This window comes from Wolffia australiana, chromosome 7, assembly GCF_029677425.1.
Source record: "Wolffia australiana isolate 7733 chromosome 7, ASM2967742v1".
NCBI lineage: Eukaryota > Viridiplantae > Streptophyta > Magnoliopsida > Alismatales > Araceae > Wolffia > Wolffia australiana.
The window spans coordinates 8,785,197-8,803,590 of NC_135841.1; the positions used below are offsets into that span (position 1 = coordinate 8,785,197).

At 45.3% G+C, this 18,394-nt stretch overlaps 2 protein-coding genes across 2 annotated transcripts; one reads left to right on the top strand and one right to left on the bottom strand.

Annotated features, from left to right (window-relative positions):
- Positions 1 to 8,333: 8,333 nt before the first annotated feature.
- Positions 8,334 to 9,529, top strand: LOC144705977 (DTW domain-containing protein). Its single transcript, XM_078578861.1, has one exon. It carries the CDS (start codon positions 8,402 to 8,404, stop codon positions 9,470 to 9,472), a length of 1,071 nt encoding a protein of 356 aa, XP_078434987.1. The 5' UTR covers positions 8,334 to 8,401; the 3' UTR covers positions 9,473 to 9,529.
- Positions 9,530 to 13,816: 4,287 nt separating this feature from the next.
- LOC144705994 (uncharacterized) lies at positions 13,817 to 14,884 on the bottom strand. Its single transcript, XM_078578879.1, has 2 exons — positions 13,964 to 14,884; positions 13,817 to 13,912 (listed from the first exon to the last, which is right to left on the bottom strand). The coding sequence occupies exons 1-2, from the start codon at positions 14,882 to 14,884 to the stop codon at positions 13,817 to 13,819; spliced, it is 1,017 nt and encodes a 338-aa protein (XP_078435005.1).
- Between the last annotated feature and the right edge of the window lie 3,510 nt (positions 14,885 to 18,394).

An 18,394-nucleotide genomic window follows, 5' to 3' on the forward strand; every position in this document is an offset into this window, starting at 1 on the left:
TACCAGTAAGAACTTAAAAAAGGGTCATCATCTTTTCTTGCGGACCAATTTTTATCGCCAACCAAGAGGACCGCCATGAAAACACATAAATTGTTTTCTCTAGGATGAATCATTCACTAGAGATTCTTACAGGTTAGTTTTGTTTGGGCCTGAATATCTACGTTACCTCGTGACGATTCACTAGTCTCATTGGTTGTAACGCATCTCTTTCAGCGAACGATTTATGATCTCTTAATTTGATTAGGGCGGATGACGGAGAGGGATTCCTCGTAAAGAAAACAGAACGGCCGGATATCACCAATACATATCGACTATAGTCAAACTGAAAGTCCGTTGTTGCGCCAAGCAGATACTATCTGCTTCGCATACGGATCAAAATAAACACCGAGAAAAAAAAACTTCAAGTTTAGTGTGATAGATTTACTTCCATACTGTATATTGTTTTCTTCTCATCATAAACTTATGAGCATATATTCTTCACTTTCAGCCCCGAAGAAACATTCTTACGTTACAACAGATTCTTAGATGCGGATAGTAATGCGAGGAACAATCTTCTTCTACAAAATGTACTGACCGTTGACTTATATCATTAAAGTTCCTATTCTTTTTGTGTAGTTCGTTTATGTTAATTACTGCCCGTGGAGATTGTTGGTGGTACTGACCAAGTTACCGACAATAGATTTGCCGACTTGTGTTACCGACCTTTTTTACCGACTCTTTACCGACATAGTGTACTTCATTGTAATTGTTCATGAGTCGGTTAATACAAGTATAAATAGGAAATAATGTGTACAGTGATGTTTACTGCGCAATATGTTTTATATTATATGAAAGAGTTTGTTTGAGTCGTGTTTGTGTTAATACTCTGTATGTCTAAGTGGAGACCGTCACTGCTGCTGTTATTTTTTATACGAAACAGAAATAGTTATATTTTCGTTAATCAGTATGAGACAACGACGTCGGGTTCACTTAGTGAAATCATGACGTCGAGCTAGTTATGGTAGCCCTTGTAGTGTAAAATGATGAATTCGTTGCATTTTTTTCCTTTAAAGGGTATGACTAAAGATTCTATTGATCACGGATGGGGAGAAGAAAGTAGGTAAAGTAATCTGGCAGGTGCTCTGGTTTATTCATCGGCAAAATTTAAACCTGCCTAGTTTTGCAGGCATCACAAACATAGAAGCATGGAACAAAGTATGAGTCAGCTCAAAAATTTGGAGGAGCTGGTTAGAGAATTATTGAAGATAAAGTCGATAAAGGTCAGTCTTTTACCCGGTTTTCTCTTGAGGACATCGGTTTATCCCATGACGGTTTGACAAGGTTTTAAGGGGCCCGATATTTGAATTTTAGTTTCACTGAACGATCATACTGAATCCAGCGAGATGATATAGTTCCTTCAAAATGAGTGAAAATGCATTGTCTATCTTCACGAAAATTGAAGTGCATTAACAATAAAGTATATGACATCTTCCATAGACTCTCTTCCCTGGTGTGCCTCAAAAGATCACTGACGAACAAAAGTTAAGAAAACTGTAATTTGTGGTGTTTTAAGTTGATATGCATAAAATTTGAGTATCTTCAGGTTTTATATTTGTCTGCATTCAGTTCTTGAAAGAAGTAACCCTGTTGTTTGTTTTGATCCAGAATAAGATTCAGACGGACGCTGCACCTATCCTTAGCTGACCAGTACTTTAACGACCAGAATGTCGTGTTGTTGGTAAAAAAATCCTCTTGTTTAAATTTCATCTCTTTTTTAAATTTATTTATACCTTAAAGAGATAATTATGATTTTCTTGCTTAGTTCAAAAAACACAAACTGGTTAAGGCAAAGATGCTCAAGTTATCTGTTGCTAAGACATTTTTAAGATCGTGTGGCACATGATTTTCTTTTATTGAATAAGCTTTATCTTCAATCAACTGTCTACTGACTCCACTTTCTATTAAATGATATCAATTTAAAACGGGCTTTGTTTTCTCCCATATCCTTTGGATTCTTAATCAATTAATTCGTCAAATGATTTGTGAGTAATTGGAAGGATTTCTGTTTGAGCAATTGTGGTGTTTTGTAAGTTTATGGTGAGCTACATGGAACTATTTCGTTTGCTGGTGTAAAATAAGAAGAATGGTAAGAAAGGAGTCCCAATACTTTGATGGCTGGTTGACATGTAGCGTGTAGATTAATCTAATTCGCTTTATATATATATATATATATTTTGGAGGTTAAACGAAGATTTATTTAAACTATTTTATGCATGAGTAAGTAAAACATAGATGGTGAAGGAAATCAGATTTTGGGATCTTCGAATGATACTTCTCTCTCTGGTTCTCTCTCTCGTTCTCACTTGCTCTCTCCCTCCCCCTCTTTTGCTCACTCCCTCTCTCCCTGCCTCGCTGAATTGCTCCTTCTCTCGCTCCTTTCTCTCTCTCTCTCTTGCTTTGTCCCTTCATCTCTTTCACATGCTCGCTCTTTCCTTCTCTCACTCTACCTTTGTCTCTCTCTCCTCCCCTCTATCTGTCTTCCTCTCTTTGTCTCTCTCACTCTCTCTCTTCTCTCTCTCTTCTCTCTCTCTTCTCTCTCTTCCCCCTCTCTCTCTTCCCCTCTCAATTCCTTCCGTCCCCCATCTCTCTATTTTTCACTCTCCCCCTCCCGATTTCTCTTTCCCTCTCACTCTCTCCATCTTCCACTATCCCTCCCTAGATATCTCTCTTTCTCTTCACATTCTCCCTCCACCCATCTATCTCTCTTGCAGTCTCCCTCTCTCAATCTCTCTCTCTCCCCTCTCACTCTGTTCCCTTCCCTAACTTTGTCTCTTCTCCTCTCTACCTTTATATATTTTCCTCTCCCTCTATTATCAATCCACCTCTCATTCACTCAACACTTCCCCTCCCTCTATCAATCGCGTTCTCTTTCCCTCTGACGTGCTCCTATATCTGACTCTTATCTCTTTCGCTCTTACTCTCTACCCCTCTTTAAATTCTCTCATTCCTTTCACTCTTTTCCGCCACACTCACTATATCTCTTTCCCTCTCACGCTCTCTCCCTCTGTTGTTCTTTCTCACTTCCTCTCTCATTCTTTACCCCTCTCTAGTTTTCTCTTTCTCCCTCACTCTCCCCCCCCCTTTGATTCTTTCTCTTCCACTCTCTCCCTCTATGGATATCTGTCCATTTCCATTTTGCTATCTCCCTCTCCCCCTCTAATAACTACCCATGTTTATGACACCCATGCAGTCCATAAATTAGTGTTCGCCTGTCCCGATACCGGTACCGGATGATGGTATCGAGACAGATCGGATACCGGAAAGGCAATTTTTGTTATCCGTTCATTTCGATATCCAGATATCGGTATTGGATATCAGTATCGGATATCGGTTGCTATAGTGCCGATATCCAATACCAATATCCGTCTCGATGTCGAGATCCGTCTCCGTCTCAGGGGAAGGATGACAATATCGGATATGGGGTGGGGACATCGGTTTTTCGATATCCAACACCGATATATTTTAGAAAAATATATTTCATTCATTATTAAAGAGCGATTAGGCGAATCAACTTGCGGTAGAGGGTATTTAGAGCTTTTAATTTGTTTACTGGCACTGTAATATATAGAAGTCGAACTTTTTTTTCTTCCATGTGGGATAACAGCAGGATTCGGAGATTAACAAACTCTGAATACTTTATCCCATATGGAAGATATAAAAAATTTCGGCCTGTATTTATTTGACGAAGTATTAATATTATATCGATAAATTTTCTTTACTTATATATAATAAAAATTTTAATGTAAACTTTATATATCTTCAATTTTAATGTAAACTGCGAATCTTGTTATCCCATATGGAAGAAAATAAAAATATTACACTATATATTAATCGAGGTTGATAACATATCAAAACGTAAGTCCTTGGATATAAATAAACCAATGAATGGGCTAGATAGCTTAATTTTTTTCAGTAGATACCGGTACCGATATCTGGATACTGGTTCCAATATCCGGATATCGAAAATCGTTATCCGGCTTCCGGTAACCGTCGCGTCCCTCTACCTACAGTATGCAGTGCCAATATCCTTCTACCCCTCTGAGACAGATATCGTCCGATATCCAATATCCTATATCTGGCACTGTCCCATTTTTTTCCGAATGTCGGATATCGGTTGTCCGATACCAGATGACTGACGGATATCGGTTGGGCGAACCCTACCATAAATATATAAGTTTTTGTCCAGCTTGAGAAATGTAATTAAGTTGATAGAGAGACCAGGTTTAGTGAACTCCAATGTAAGGTGAATATTATGATTATATAACGGGCTTGATATTTATAAACATTATTCCTTAAAGAGAAATTCATGTCAAGGTTTTTTCATTTATTGCATTAGTTCCACGAGTATATTTGCATGTTTATCTTTTAATATTTACTTTGAACTCCTAATTTTTTAAAAAACAATAACATTGACTAGTCACCATGACCGGACTTAGACTGGACCAAATTTCAGGTCTAAGTTTAGATTTTTGCTAATTCTGACTGGCCTTCCCTAAGAGAGAGAGGAGTTATGGTTGAGGTACGGGCGTGCTAGAGAGAGGAGTTATGGGTTGAGGTACGGGCGTGCTAGAGAGAGGAGTTATGGGTTGAGGAAACTCCTCTCTCTTCCCTAAGAGAGAGAGGAGTTATGGGTCGAGGTAAGGAGTTAGAGAGAGAAGAGAGTTAGAGAGGGGAAAGAGAGATAGAGAGAGAGTTAGAGAGGGGAGAGAGAGAGAGTTAGAGAGAGAAGAGAGAGATGGAGAGAGAGAGAGTTAGATAGGGGAGAGAAGAGAGAGAGAGAGAGAGAGAGAGAGAGAAAAAGAGTTAGAGAGAGAGAATGAAAGAGTTAGAGAGAGAAGAGAGAGGAGTTAGAGAGAGAAGAGAGAAAGAGTGACAGAGAGAAAGAAAGAGTTAGAGAGAGAAGAGATAAAAAGAGTTAGAGAGAGGAGAGAGAAAGAGTTAGAGATAAAAGAGAGAGAAAGAGTTAGAGAGAGAAGAGAGAGAAAGAGTTAGAGAGAGAATAGAGAGAAAAGAGAGAGAGAGAGAGAGAGAGAGAGAGAGAGAGAGAGAGAGAGAGAGGAGAGAGAGAGAGAGAAGAGAGAGAGAGAAGAGAGAAAAATTTAGAGGGAGAGAGAAGAGAGAGAGAGAGCGAGAGAGAGAGAGAGAGAGAGAAGAGAGAGAAAGAGTTAGAGAGAGAAGAGAGAGGAGGAGTTAGAGAGATAAGAGAGAGAAAGATGAGAGAGAGAGAGAAAGAGTTAGAGAGAGAGAGAGAGAGAGAGAGAGAGAGAGAGAGAGAGAGAGAAGAGAGAGAGAGAGAGAAGAGAGAAATAGTTAGAGAGAGAGAGAGAAGAGAGAAATAGTTAGAGAGAGAGAGAGAGAAAGAAAGAAAGAATTAGAGAGAGAGAGAGAGTTAAAGAGAGAGAAAGAGTTAGAGAGAGAGAGAGAGAGAGAAGAGAGAGGAGAGAGTAGAGAGAGAAGAGACAGTAGAGAGAGAAAAGAGAGGAGAGAGAAAGGGTTAGAGAGAGAAGAGAGAGAGAGAGAGAGAGAGAGAGAGAGTGGCCTTACCTAATGACTAAGTGATATCAAGTGTAGGGAGGGAGGGTAGGGAGGGACACGATCTGACCAAAATTCGGTAAGATCGGAGGGAAGACCGTCGGTCAGCCATTGTAAGGCTGACCGAACATTTGGTCCCAGTTCCAGTTATCACGTCGAATCGGACTGAAGACTGCATCCACTCTCTTTTCCCCTGTCTCAATCTCTCCCTCGCTACTCGTTCACTCTCCCTCTCTCGCTCGCCTTCTCTCCCTCTCTTCCTCTCTCCCGCCCTCTCTCCCTCTCTCTCTCCTGCCCTCTCTATCTCCCTCTCTTCCTCTCTTCCCATGATCCTCTCTCCTGCTCTCTCTCTCTCCCTGTCTCCCCGTCACCCTCTCTCCCTATCGTTATCTCTCACTCTCACACTCTCGTTTTCACCCTCTACCCTGCTCTCCCTCTCGTTTTCTCTCACTCTCTCCCTCTCTCTTTCTCTCACCCTCTATCCTGCTCTCTCTCTCTCGTTCTCTCTCACGCTCTCCCTCTCTCTCACCCCATCTCATGCTCTCCCTCTCGTTCTCTCTCCCTCTCTCCCTCTGTTCTTCCTCTCATTCTCTCTCCCTCTCTCCCTCCATTCTTCCTCTCTTACTCTCTCCCCCTCTCCTCTGTTCTTCCTTACTCTCTCAGCCTCTATCCCACTCTTACTCTCTCCATCTCGTTCTCTCCCTCTCTCTCACCTTAGCTCTATTTCTTTCTTTCCCTCTCTCTCACCCTCTCTCCATCTATTTCTCTATATCTCTCTTTTTCCCTCTCTCCCCCTCTCTCGCCCTCTCCCCCTCTCTCTCTCCCTCTCTCTCACCCTCTCACTCTCCTCTCTCCCTGTCGTTGTCTCCCTCTCTCTCTCACTCTCTCACTCTCTCTCCTCTCTCCCCTTCGTTTTCTCCCTCTCTCTCACCCTCTCTTACGCTCTCACTCTCCTCTCTCCCTCTTGTTTTCTCCCTCTCTCTCTCACCTTCCCTCCCTGCTCTCACTCTGCTCTCTTCTCTCGTTCTCTCACTCTCCTCTCTCCCTCTCATTCTCTCCATCTCTCTCTTGCGCTCTCCCTCTCTTCCTCCCCCACTCTCTTCCTCTCTCCCGTTCTCCCTCTTTCATTCTCTCCATCTCTCTCTCTCACTCTCTCTCACGCTCTCCCTCTCATCCTCCGCCACACTCTTCCTCTCTCCCGTTCTCCCTCCTCCGTTCCCTCCCTCTCTCTCTCTCTCACTTTCTCTCACGTTCTCCCTCTCATCCTCCCCCACTCTCTTCCTCTCCCCTGTTCTCCCTCTATTCCCTCCATCTCTCTCTCACTCTCTCTCACACTCTCCCTATCTTCCTCACCCACTCTTTTCCTCTCTCCCATTCTCCCTCCTTCATTCCCTCCATCTCTCTCTCACTCTCTCTCACACTCTCCCTCTCTTCCTCTCTCCGTTCTCCCTCCTCCATTATCTCTTTCTCACGCTCTCCCTCACTTCCTCTCTCCCGTTCTCCCTCTTTCATTCTCCCTCTCTCACTTTCTCACACTCATTCTCTCTCTCTCTCTCTCATTCTTTTTCTCTCACTTGTTGGAACCTAGCTGTCTCACTTCAGCAACTCACTTAGAGAAGGGAAAGATAAGCACTCACTCTCTTGATCTCACACAGAGAAAAAAAGTTTTAAGCCCTCACTCTCTTGATCTCACACAGAGAAACAAGATTTAATTTCTCACTCTCTTGATCTCACAAAGAGAAACAAGGAGAAAGAACACTTTGAGAGAGGAAGGAACTTGATGCACACAGCACACTACAATAATGAAACAAACCCTGACCACACACCTGTCCATGTGCTTGGTCTTCAAAGACACCAGTTTTTAGCTCTTCAAAACCTCCGCATCTCATGCCATGCTGACTTAGTTATTTCTTAAAGTATTCAAAAATACCGACTCCTAAAATAACCGAGTCAAGATTAACTATCCAGCATCACTCTCTCCCCCTCCCTCTCTCTCTCTCTCTCTCTCTCTCTCTCTCTCTCTCTCTCCCTCCCTCCCTCCCTCCCTCCCTCCCTCTCTCCCTCTCTCCCTCTCTCCCCCTCCCTCCCTCCCTCCCTCTCTCTCTCCCTCTCTCTCCCTCTCTCTCCCTCTCTCTCTCTCTCTCTCTCTCTCTCCCTCTCCCTCCCTCCCTCCCTCCCTCCCCTCCTCTCCTCTCCTCTCCCCTCTCCTCTCCTCTCCTCTCCCTCCCTCCTCCCTCCTCTCCCTCTCCTCTCCCTCTCTCCTCTCCTCTCCCTCACCCTTCCTCTCCCTCTCTCCCTCCCTCTCCCTCTCACACAGAGTGTAGTTGCGATATATGATGAATAATATCATATGAATGTGGTTGCCGAGTCGTTCACTCCTTTCTTCTTCTTTGTCTTCTTCGTCCTTAACAACTTTCACATTCTGTCAATGTCATCGACCCTCTTTGTTGATGACTCATTTCAGGACCAGAACAAGACCGGGACTGGGCGGAACTTTAGGTGTAGGTTTATGTTTTTGGCAAAACCAGACCGTGACCTGAGCATGTCCTTCCCTAGTCACGGGGAGGGGGACCTCTCTCTCATCAACGCTACTATAAAAATAACAATATTAATATTTATTATTTATTTTTGTTAGCTTTGGTCCAGCTCGACGGGCCAACTTAAACCAGACCGGCCCTCCGATCAATTAAATTCGAACCCCGATCAAAATGAGTCATCAACAAATAGGGTCGATGACGTTGACGGAATTTAAGACGAACGAAAAGTTCGTCGTTTCCCATTCAAAAACCCTAATTCCTTCGCGCGGGAAGAGCTTGAGAGATTCCTCGCCATGGCCATGGAGGGAGGCGAAGCGAAGGAGGAGCTTCCATCGACCGTCACAGTCCCGCAAACTCGTCGGAGGAGACCCTTCTGCGATAGATGCGTGAAGCCCGCGACCGTCTGCCTCTGCTCCCGCCTCAAATCTCCCCCAATCGACAATCCAATCGGCGTCACAATCCTCCAACACAGCCTCGAAGGAAAACACCCCCTCAACACTGCTCGCGTCGCCTCGATCGGCCTCAAGAACATCGCCGTGGTTTCCGTCTCCGACGTCCTCTTCCAGGCCGATTTTTCCATCCGTCCGCTCGGGATTGAACGCCCGGATCTCATCTCCAACGCGTCGGCCTTGATCGATTCCCGCTCTGGCCACGACCCAGCCGTTCAACGGAGCGACGGAGGAGAGAAGATCTGTCAAGAATTCGCGTCGTTTCGAGATTCGAAGACTACGGGCGAAGAAGTCTGCGCCGCGACGGAGGCAGACTTGTATAGAATCACTTGCTCCCCACGCAACGTACAGATCTCTCTGAAGCGCACGGCGAGGCCAGATATTTCGTGGGCGATGTCAAACCCAGTTCTGAAATCTGCTGCCTTGCATGGATTCACCGTGAAGAAACTTCAGACGAAGGGGAAGAACGGGATCATGAATCATGGATCGTTCGAGGAATTTCACCTTCTGATTGCGCCAAGATCAGCTCTTCTTTTTCCAGGAAAAGCCGCCGTCGATCTTGAAGCAATTGACTTCGATGTGAAGCATCTGTTCTTGCTGGACGCAACTTGGGACAAGGCGAGGAGGATGTTTTACGAGAACCCATGGCTCCAATTGCTTCCGAGGATTAAGCTTCCGGCGAAGGCCGAGAGTTTGTACAAGGAGGTCAGGCATCAGCCTCGCGCCGGCTGCCTCTCCACTATTGAGAGTATTGTTTGCGCTCTGAAGTGTTTGAGCGGAGATGCCATTGATGGGCTCGATGAGCTGCTGGAGGTGTTCGAATCCATGGTGGAGGATCAGAGACGACTGAAAGAGGAGAAGGTCCGCCGAATAGCTGATGTGAATGACAGCAATGGCGCTGGATTTCAGAAATAGTTTGATAAACAGCGTGATTTTTCTTGGCGGAAAAAAGGTTCGATCTTTTTGTTGATTTTTCCTTTTCCGGGTGGGAGAGAAGATCAGAAGAACATCACGAAGACAGGAAAATTAATCGTCATCAAAAAATCTGTTTTCGTCATACTGGGGATCACGATTTTGTCTTGTCATCTTCACTCTCATACGACGAAAGATTGATGACGATGGCGATTTCGCGCCGTCATCTTCATCCTCCATCAGATTAACGATGACATTTTGTCTCGTCATCGTCATCCTGCGGATGAAGATTGGACCGATGAGGAATGATGAATTATGGGGACGAATCGTCATCATCCTCCCCTTGTAATTAGAATTTTACTGTGGTTTACTGAAAAGCTGGGGCTGGGTTGGGAGTTCTGTCATATTTTTAGTTTTTTTAATCGAGCCCACTTTTTGGCCGATAAATAGAAATATGTAATACGTTGGAGGGAGATTACATTCATAGAAATGGAGAGATAGAAATGAAGATTGGAATGGAGAGAAGAATAGTTATGGCAAGAGAGAGAGAGAGAGGGAGAATGACAATGAGAGACAAAGTAGATGGGGAGGGACAAGTAGTGTGAGAAAGGGATTGTCCGTCCAATAGCCGGTATGGAACATTCGATATCCGATTTCCAGAAAAAAAGGGGACGGTGTCTGATATTGGATATCGGATGTTGGATGGTATCCATCCGATAGGTGAAAACTGGTATTGGAGATGGATATCGAATGGGTAAGGACTGTCAGAACTGCGCCGGAGAGACGACGATCTCCTAGACGTTGTCGGCGTGATCACCACAGCAACCCAGGGGACAGCAGGATCAAAAAGGGAAATAACTCGTTGAAGAGGTAAAAAACTTCTTCTCTTTAAACAAGAGAATAAAGTCCCTATTTATAGGGAAAAACTCAAAGGAGAGAGGGAGAGAGAGAAAACAGTTACTGGCCACGTTTGGCCAGTAATTCACGTTCGGCAGTTATGCAGAACTTTCTGCATAACCGCAGAACATGCTCTAACGTGGCCCACGTTAGAGCAGTTCCCGCACGACCACTGGACGTGGTCATGCAAGGCTCATTCTCACATTCTCCTCCTGAGCCTTGTTGTGTTCACCACGGACATCAACGAGGCCAATCTTGCTGCGAAACTCATGGAACTTGTTCTTCCCAAGTGGCTTTGTTAGAATGTCACCCAACTGTTCTTCACTTCTGATGAACTCCATGTTGATCTGGCCCTTTTCTGCGGATTCTCGGACAAGGTGATACTTGACTTCGATGTGCTTGCTATGTCCATGGAGAACTGGATTCTTGATCAACGCAATGGTAGACTTGTTGTCCACCCTTAGCTTTGGTATGCATGGTGCTGAGCCGTGCACCTCTGCTAGTACCGGCGAGCCACACTGCCTGACAGGTAGCATTGGCGGCGCAATGTACTCGCCTCGCAGCTAGACTGGGCCACCACCTTCTGCTTCATAGACTGCCGTGGTGGGCTGTTGCCCAAGAAGAAGATAACTCCAGTCGTGCTCTTCCGAGCATCAACGTCACCAGCGAAGTCACTATCGCTAAAGCCTGTCAGTCGGATCTGCTCCTTCTTTCTTCCGTACCAGAGACCCCAGTTCATGGTCCCCGCTACATACCGGAGAATCTGCTTCACAGCGGCCATGTGATCCTTTCGTGGCTCCTCCAGAAAGCGACTCACATAGCCAACAGCAAACGCCAGGTCTGGACGAATATTCACCAAATACCTGAGACTACCCACGATGCTTCTGTACGTTGTTGCATCCACCAGCGGCTCTGTGCTTCTCTTGCTCAACTTCAGGCGGGTTACCATCGGCACTTGACAAGAATTGCACCCCGTCATGTCGCTCTTCTCGAGAATCTTGGCGGCATAGGCTCCTTGACTGATCAAGACGCCCTCCATGCCCTGCTTGACCTCAATGCCGAGGTAGTAGCGGAGCAGGCCAAGGTCGCTCATCTTGTATGCTCGAGCCATCTCCACCTTGAATTGCCTGATGTAAATGCGGTTGGTGCGGTGATCACTAAGTCGTCGACGTACACCCCGACCACCAGCTGGGCAGTCCCGTTCTGCCTGGTGTAGATGGCGTGCTCTAAGGGACTCCTTCTGAATCTAAACGACAACAGTGTGTCATCCAGCTTCGAATTCCAAGCCCTAGGCGCTTGATGCAAGCCATAGAGAGCCTTCTTCAGCTTGAACACCTTGTGCTCGTTGCCTTTGCTGATGAAACCGGTTGGCTGCTCCACGTACACCTCCTCCTTGAGATCACCATTCAGGAATGCCGACTTGACATCCATGTGGTGCACCTCCCACCCCTCGTGTGCCGCGAGAGTAATGAGAAGCGCGCGTGTCCAGCCGTGCCACGGTGAGAACACCTCATCATAGTCGATCCCTTGGCGTTGAACATAGCCCTTTGCCACCAGTCGTGCCTTGTACTTCGCCACGGCTCCGCTTTCATCCGCTTTACTTTGTACACCCACTTCAAACCGATTGCCCGTCGCCCGCGGGAGATCGACCAGGGACCGCGTGCTGTTTTCCTCGATCGACGCCATCTCCTCCTCCATAGCCTTCCTCCAGCTTGGGTGGCTATGTGCTTCAGTAAAGGATAGAGGCTCATCGGGACTTACAACATGGAGCTCCTCTGCGAGTAACGCCATAGCGAGCCCGAGCGAGCTGGCCTGATGACATCATTGATCTTGCGGAAGCGGGTGGTGCATCTTCATCATGATCCGTATCCAGGTCATCAATGCAAACACTAGGCGGAGTGGCAAACTCCACCTCTTCTCCACCATCTTCATTAAGCACTTCTCCTCCACCGGAATGCATAGACGGTGGCGAGATTGGCTCTAGTCCCTGCGCATCATCATTAAATACTTCGATGGCGCTACCAGCCACAAGAGACGTCTGGTTCCCGATCGCATACTCCAATGCAAAAATGTTGTGGTGGCCGCCCGCATCTCCTTGCTTCGCACTATTGCCCCAGTCCCACTGGGCATTTTCGTCGAACACTACGTCCCGTGTCACATGGACACGGCTCGTGGTGGGGTCGTAGACACGATAGGCCTTTGACCCACGTTCGTAGCCAATGAAAATCATCTTGCGGCCGTTGTCTTCCAGCTTCTTGAGATGCGGCGTTGTGTCCCGGACATAAGTGATGCATCCGAACACTCTCATATGGTGCACCGCCGGCTTCTTCCCGTGCCACGCCTCAAACGGCGTCATGCCGTCCACGCTCTTCGTTGGGCACCGGTTGAGGATGTACACAGCAGTAGCCACAGCCTCACCCCATACCCAGCCCGGTAGCCCTTTCGCCTTGAGCATGCTCCTCGCGGTTGCCATCACCGTACCATTCCTGCGCTCGACGATGCCATTCTGCTGCGGGCTGTATGGCGCGGTGTATTGACGATAATACCTTCTTCTGTACAGTACTCTGCGAACTCATGTGAGGTGAATTCGCCGCCTCGATCGGTACGGAGTGCACCCATCTTCAATCCAGACTCGCCTTCCGCCCGAGCCTTGATCTCTTTGATGGCCTCCGCGGCACGGTCCTTTGAAAGCAGCATGGTGACCAACATATACCGGCTTCGATCGTCTACGAGCAATAGGAAAAACTTGCTACCGCTTGGTGTTGCCGGTACTAACGGTCCACAGAGATCGCCGTGTACTAGTTCCAGAATGCGTCGTGCCCGGTACTCTCCCTGCACAGGAAACGGTGACCGCTTTTGCTTGCCAACAAGACACGCCTCACACAGTTTGTCCACCTGACCAACTTCTGGCAAGCCACGCACTAGCTCCTCTTTAGACATCTTCTTCAATGCGGCCATATTGACATGGCCGAGGCGCGCGTGCCATCTCCAAGCTTCATCGACTCCCTGTGCTGCTAAGCATACTGGTCGAACCAGTTTGACTTGAAGGATGTACAGTCGATTTGCTCCACGCATCACCTTCGCAAGGAGCCTTCCACCTGGCTCATGAACCGTCATCATACCTTTCTCGATGTTGACTCGGTACTTGGCTTCATCGAGTTGATCGACGCTAATGATGCTCGTCGTCAATCGAGGAATGAAGTACACCCTGCTGAAGGACCGCTGCAAGCCGTTTTTACACTGGAACACTATCGTCCCCCGTCCTTCGATCCGTGCCACTGAATCATCACCGAAACGTACTGTCCCAAGCACCGTCGTGTCTAGCTCGGTGAAGGCCATGCGGGAACCTGACATGTGGTTCGTGGCACCTGTGTCCATGACCCATACCTCCTCGTCGCACTTCTCCTCCTCTCCAAGGTGGGCGAACACCTTTTCTTCGTGGAGATGGATCTAGGGGCCTGGTTTCTTCTCCTCTTTGGCGGCCCCTTTCTTGACGAGGACCCCTTTCGCTCCCGGCGGTGGTGGGCTTGCACCCGGGCCGACTTTCTGCCGACAAAGTCATAGCAGAAATTTGAGAGTGGAGGTTGGTGGCAATACCGTCGATATGACCGGCTTTGACTCCACGAGAAGGAGCGAGGCCTCCTCCTCATGCTGGACGACGTGGGCCTGCTCCTTCTTAGGCTTTGAGCGGCACTCGCGGGCCCAGTGGCCCATCTTCCCACATCTCCTACATTCATCGCCGCTGGGTCGGCCTGACGACGAGCTCTTGTCGCTGCCACGACCGCGCCCTCGCCCGCGCCTACCACGGTGCGCCGCGGTGCTACTCCCACCAGCCGGCTTGTTGTCGGCATCACGCTTCCGACGCCGCAGGTCCCACTCCTCCTCAGTCAGGTACAACTTGCCATCGTGGTGCATCGCCAACGGCGGTTCCTCGAAAGCATCTTCTGCAGCCTTCAGTCGACCCGTCAGATCCGCAACGGTGAGTGTCGACACATCAAGCAGCGTCGTGATCGCGACCACAACCTGCCTGAAACGCTGGGGAACACTACGAATAATCTTCTCCACCACTTGCGTCTCTCCGACCTTGTCGCCAAGGGTGGTGAGGGTCGACGCCATGCTGTTGAGACGCAATGCGTAGTCCTCAATGGACTCTCCCTCCTTAAACGTTGCCGAGTCGAACTGTCGTCGCAAGTTCTGCGCCGACGTCTTCTTGACGCGGTCATCGCCGATCCGCATGGTGGCGATAGCGTCCCATGCCTCCTTCGCCGTCTCCTTGCTCGTAATCATCGGCCACATCTCTGGCGGCACGGCACTGCAGAGCACGTCGAGTGCCTGCATTTCTTCATGGGGTTCCGCACCCCCATTCTCAATGATCGTCCAAAGCATACGCGCCTTGAGTTTGACTTTCATGAGAAGTGCCCAGTCGGAGTAGTTGGTCTTGGTGAGCATTGGAAACCCAGTCCCGACGCTCACCTCACGAATCACCCTTTCGACTCTCCCGTTCTTGCCTCCTGCCATCGTGTCGATTGCGCGTTCTCGATGCCAACGACTTTAACGTTGCCGCGACCGAGATTCTGCCCGCAACCCGCTCTGATACCAAATGTCAGAACTGCGCCGGAGAGACGACGATCTCCTAGACGTTGTCGGCGTGATCACCACAGCAACCCAGGGGACAGCAGGATCAAAAAGGGAAATAACTCGTTGAAGAGGTAAAAAACTTCTTCTCTTTAAACAAGAGAATAAAGTCCCTATTTATAGGGAAAAACTCAAAGGAGAGAGGGAGAGAGAGAAAACAGTTACTGGCCACGTTTGGCCAGTAATTCACGTTCGGCAGTTATGCAGAACTTTCTGCATAACCGCAGAACATGCTCTAACGTGGCCCACGTTAGAGCAGTTCCCGCACGACCACTGGACGTGGTCATGCAAGGCTCATTCTCACAAGGACGAGGCGGATATCAGATACCGGATATAGTATTCTGATATCTGGATATCGGAAACGATATCCATTTTTTTTGTCCGGACTCCTGTGATCCCATATGGAAGAATACTAAAATTATGAAAATTATATATTTTGTCATGCCATTTTGCGCAAAAGTCCATGTTTTAAGTTGCGTGCGCAAATGGATGCAGCCCGTAAAATAATTGGAGAAATGCCGTTCCGCTTCTCTGTCCTCCAAATTTCCTTAGGAAAAACTATAGGAAAATCCAAATTAATTCAATAAGCCCCTGCAAATAATTTTATTAGATTTTTACTCCTGCAATGTGTGATAGGGGCATATTTGTAAGGAAAACATGTCCCTCCAACTTTAGAAATTACTCTAAAAGCTTATTTGCATTATAATTATATCTTATTTCTAGTTAAGATGTCATTCTTTCCACAAATAAATTCCCGAAAAATTCAAGAATATTATAGAAAAATCGTGAAAATTCAGTAATTCATCCACACAATAGATAACCTTAAATTTAATTTTGAGAACTGTAATTTCTTATTAAACACCGTTATTCCAGGCCCCAATGAATTCCATAAATTCATAAATTAACAAAAAAATTTTAATAAAACCAAAATTCACTTGAAATAATGATTAACGTATAAATATATGATGATGACCCTATTGTAAACTCTCTAAATGGATGAAAATATACTAATTAGTTGAATTAAATATATTATGATTTAGAGGTTGAGTATCTCATATGTTAATTTAATTTGAAACTAATATATAATTGTAGAGGTTGTAAAACTTATGACATTATGTTCTAAATTTTAGGAGCATTACTCTTTAGCTGTTATTAGTAGTAGAACATGAATATTATGATTTAGAGATTGAGTATCTCGTATGTTAGATCAGGGCAGACCATTAGTATTATGAACATTATTCATTAGTGTTGGTATCTTGGTGACCTTGGGATCCTGCCCTAGAGGAGGCTTGGGGCAGGGCATTACTTCTAGATGTGTGCATTCTTCTGAGAACTATAAGCCGGTAATCAATGTTTGTTTATACTAGATTACAGGAACACATTATGATACGATATGCTTAAAAATCTTAACAACGGAAGACAGTTTTGAAAATTTATACACACCTAAATCCAAATAAATGCAAGGGTAATCTAACAATTGTAAAATGACTAACCAGAAAGAAAAGACAAAGAAGAAACCAGTAATCAATAACACAATAAAGATAAGAGGGAATTGATAACATTCCTATTTAGTACGCTAATATGATCATATTTACATTCTATTTTGCATTAGATAACTCATATTTGCATGTTATCAAGCTTATAATGATTAAATCTATTTTTAGAATGAATGTCTGAATTTTATACATTTATGTAAATTTTTTGGGAATTTTTTGACAATAGATTCTAAAATAATATAATTTCTGAGACAGAATATTTTTTTTGGAATTCTTTGACTCTAAATTTGGAAAGACATAATTTTTCTAAGTTGAAATATATTTTATACGTATTTTTTGAGCTTTTATTTTATTTAATATGACTTTTTAAAGTATTTTGGCTTTTTTGGCACAGGGTGACGTGGTGCAATCACGTCCACTCATTTATAACAAAGAAAGAAGAAAAAAGAAAGAAGAAAGAAGGTGACGTGGCGTGCTGACGTGCTGCCACGTTAGCCTTGATAAAACATCTTTTAATGTTTTTTTGTTTTTTATTTGTTCTTTTTCAGGTGCACGTGGTGCGGAATATGAAAAGGGCCAGCACGGAATATAAAACACTTCAGAACCTCAGGCACTTTGACTTCTTAATGGATAGGGAAAATGAGGACTCTGACAAGGAGAGAGATAGAAATGAAGGGCTAGGATTGGCTCAGCTTCAAATGGCCATAACTTTTGATCTACAACTCCGATTGAGCTGAAATTTTCAGCATTGCTTTGTCTACCCCTCCTCTTTCCATCCATACCCTCTGATATATAAATAGAAGTCTGGATCATTCTGAAGTTCATTTCGAACTTGCTTCCTACTTGTATGGGCTGATTGAAAGATAGTGAGTTTTGAGATCCATCAAGTGTGTTCTTGGTTTCTTTTGTACGTGGGAAGAAGCATTAGAGAATAGGTGGAGCTTAACGACACTCGTAAATTGTCGATATCCTGGAAAAACGTAAGGATCTAAGGTAAGTGTCTTCGCCTTATGTCGTTCCTCTCCTGACATCATGGTTATCATAATTATAGTTTTTTATCAACTTTTCATTTATCATTTCACTTACTTACGTCCCCATTATCTCGTCTAGATATTTATCATCATACTGTTTGCACATTCAATCACTATAGTATCCCTCGCACCATCCACCTTATTTCCATAACACTTCCCATAGTTCTACTTATATTTCCTCGATATCATGATCTCGCATATTCTATTTTCGTATTTATCTCTTATTATACCGATTATCACTATAATGAGAAAATTAATCCTTAATCATCATTCCATGTGGAGACGATTTGTACTCATCACTAACTAAATACTCTTAAGTACGGTTAAATATATTTTTATTGAGTAATATCAATTACCAACGATGAATTAAAACCCTAAAATTTGAGATCATCATTTGTCCAAAATCTGCCAATCTAGTCCACCGTCCGCTGTCCGCCAAAGTTTCCAATCATTTCAAAATTTTGAATCAAAACTTAGGTTATAGATGTTGGATATCAAACTTCGATATCCAACATCGATATCTGATATCGTTATCCTTCCCCCGAGATGGAGGCGGATGATGACATAGAGACGGATCATGATATTGGATATCGGTACTATAGCAACCGATATCTGATATCGTCATCTGATATCCAAATATCGGAGAAAATAGATACCAGAAATTTGATTTCTGGTATTCGGTACAGCACCTGTCCTGATACCATAATCTGATACCGGTATCAGGACGACTGATCCCTAGTGTGTGAGAGAGAGAGAGAGAGTCTGTGTGTGTGAGAGAGAGAGAGAGAGATAGTAGTCGTTACATGAACAACATCCGATGACAGGACCGATACTGAATTGGATATGAGAAATGGGCTAATCCCATA

Coding starts and splice junctions, on each gene's coding strand:
- LOC144705977 (XM_078578861.1), top strand. CDS start 8,402: ATGGCCATGGAGGGAGGCGAAGCGAAGGAGGAGCTTCCATCGACCGTC.
- LOC144705994 (XM_078578879.1), bottom strand. CDS start 14,884: ATGGCAGGAGGCAAGAACGGGAGAGTCGAAAGGGTGATTCGTGAGGTG. Junction 13,913..13,963: donor CAAAGCCGGTCATATCGACG/GTATTGCCACCA, acceptor CTTTGTCGGCAG/AAAGTCGGCCCGGGTGCAAG.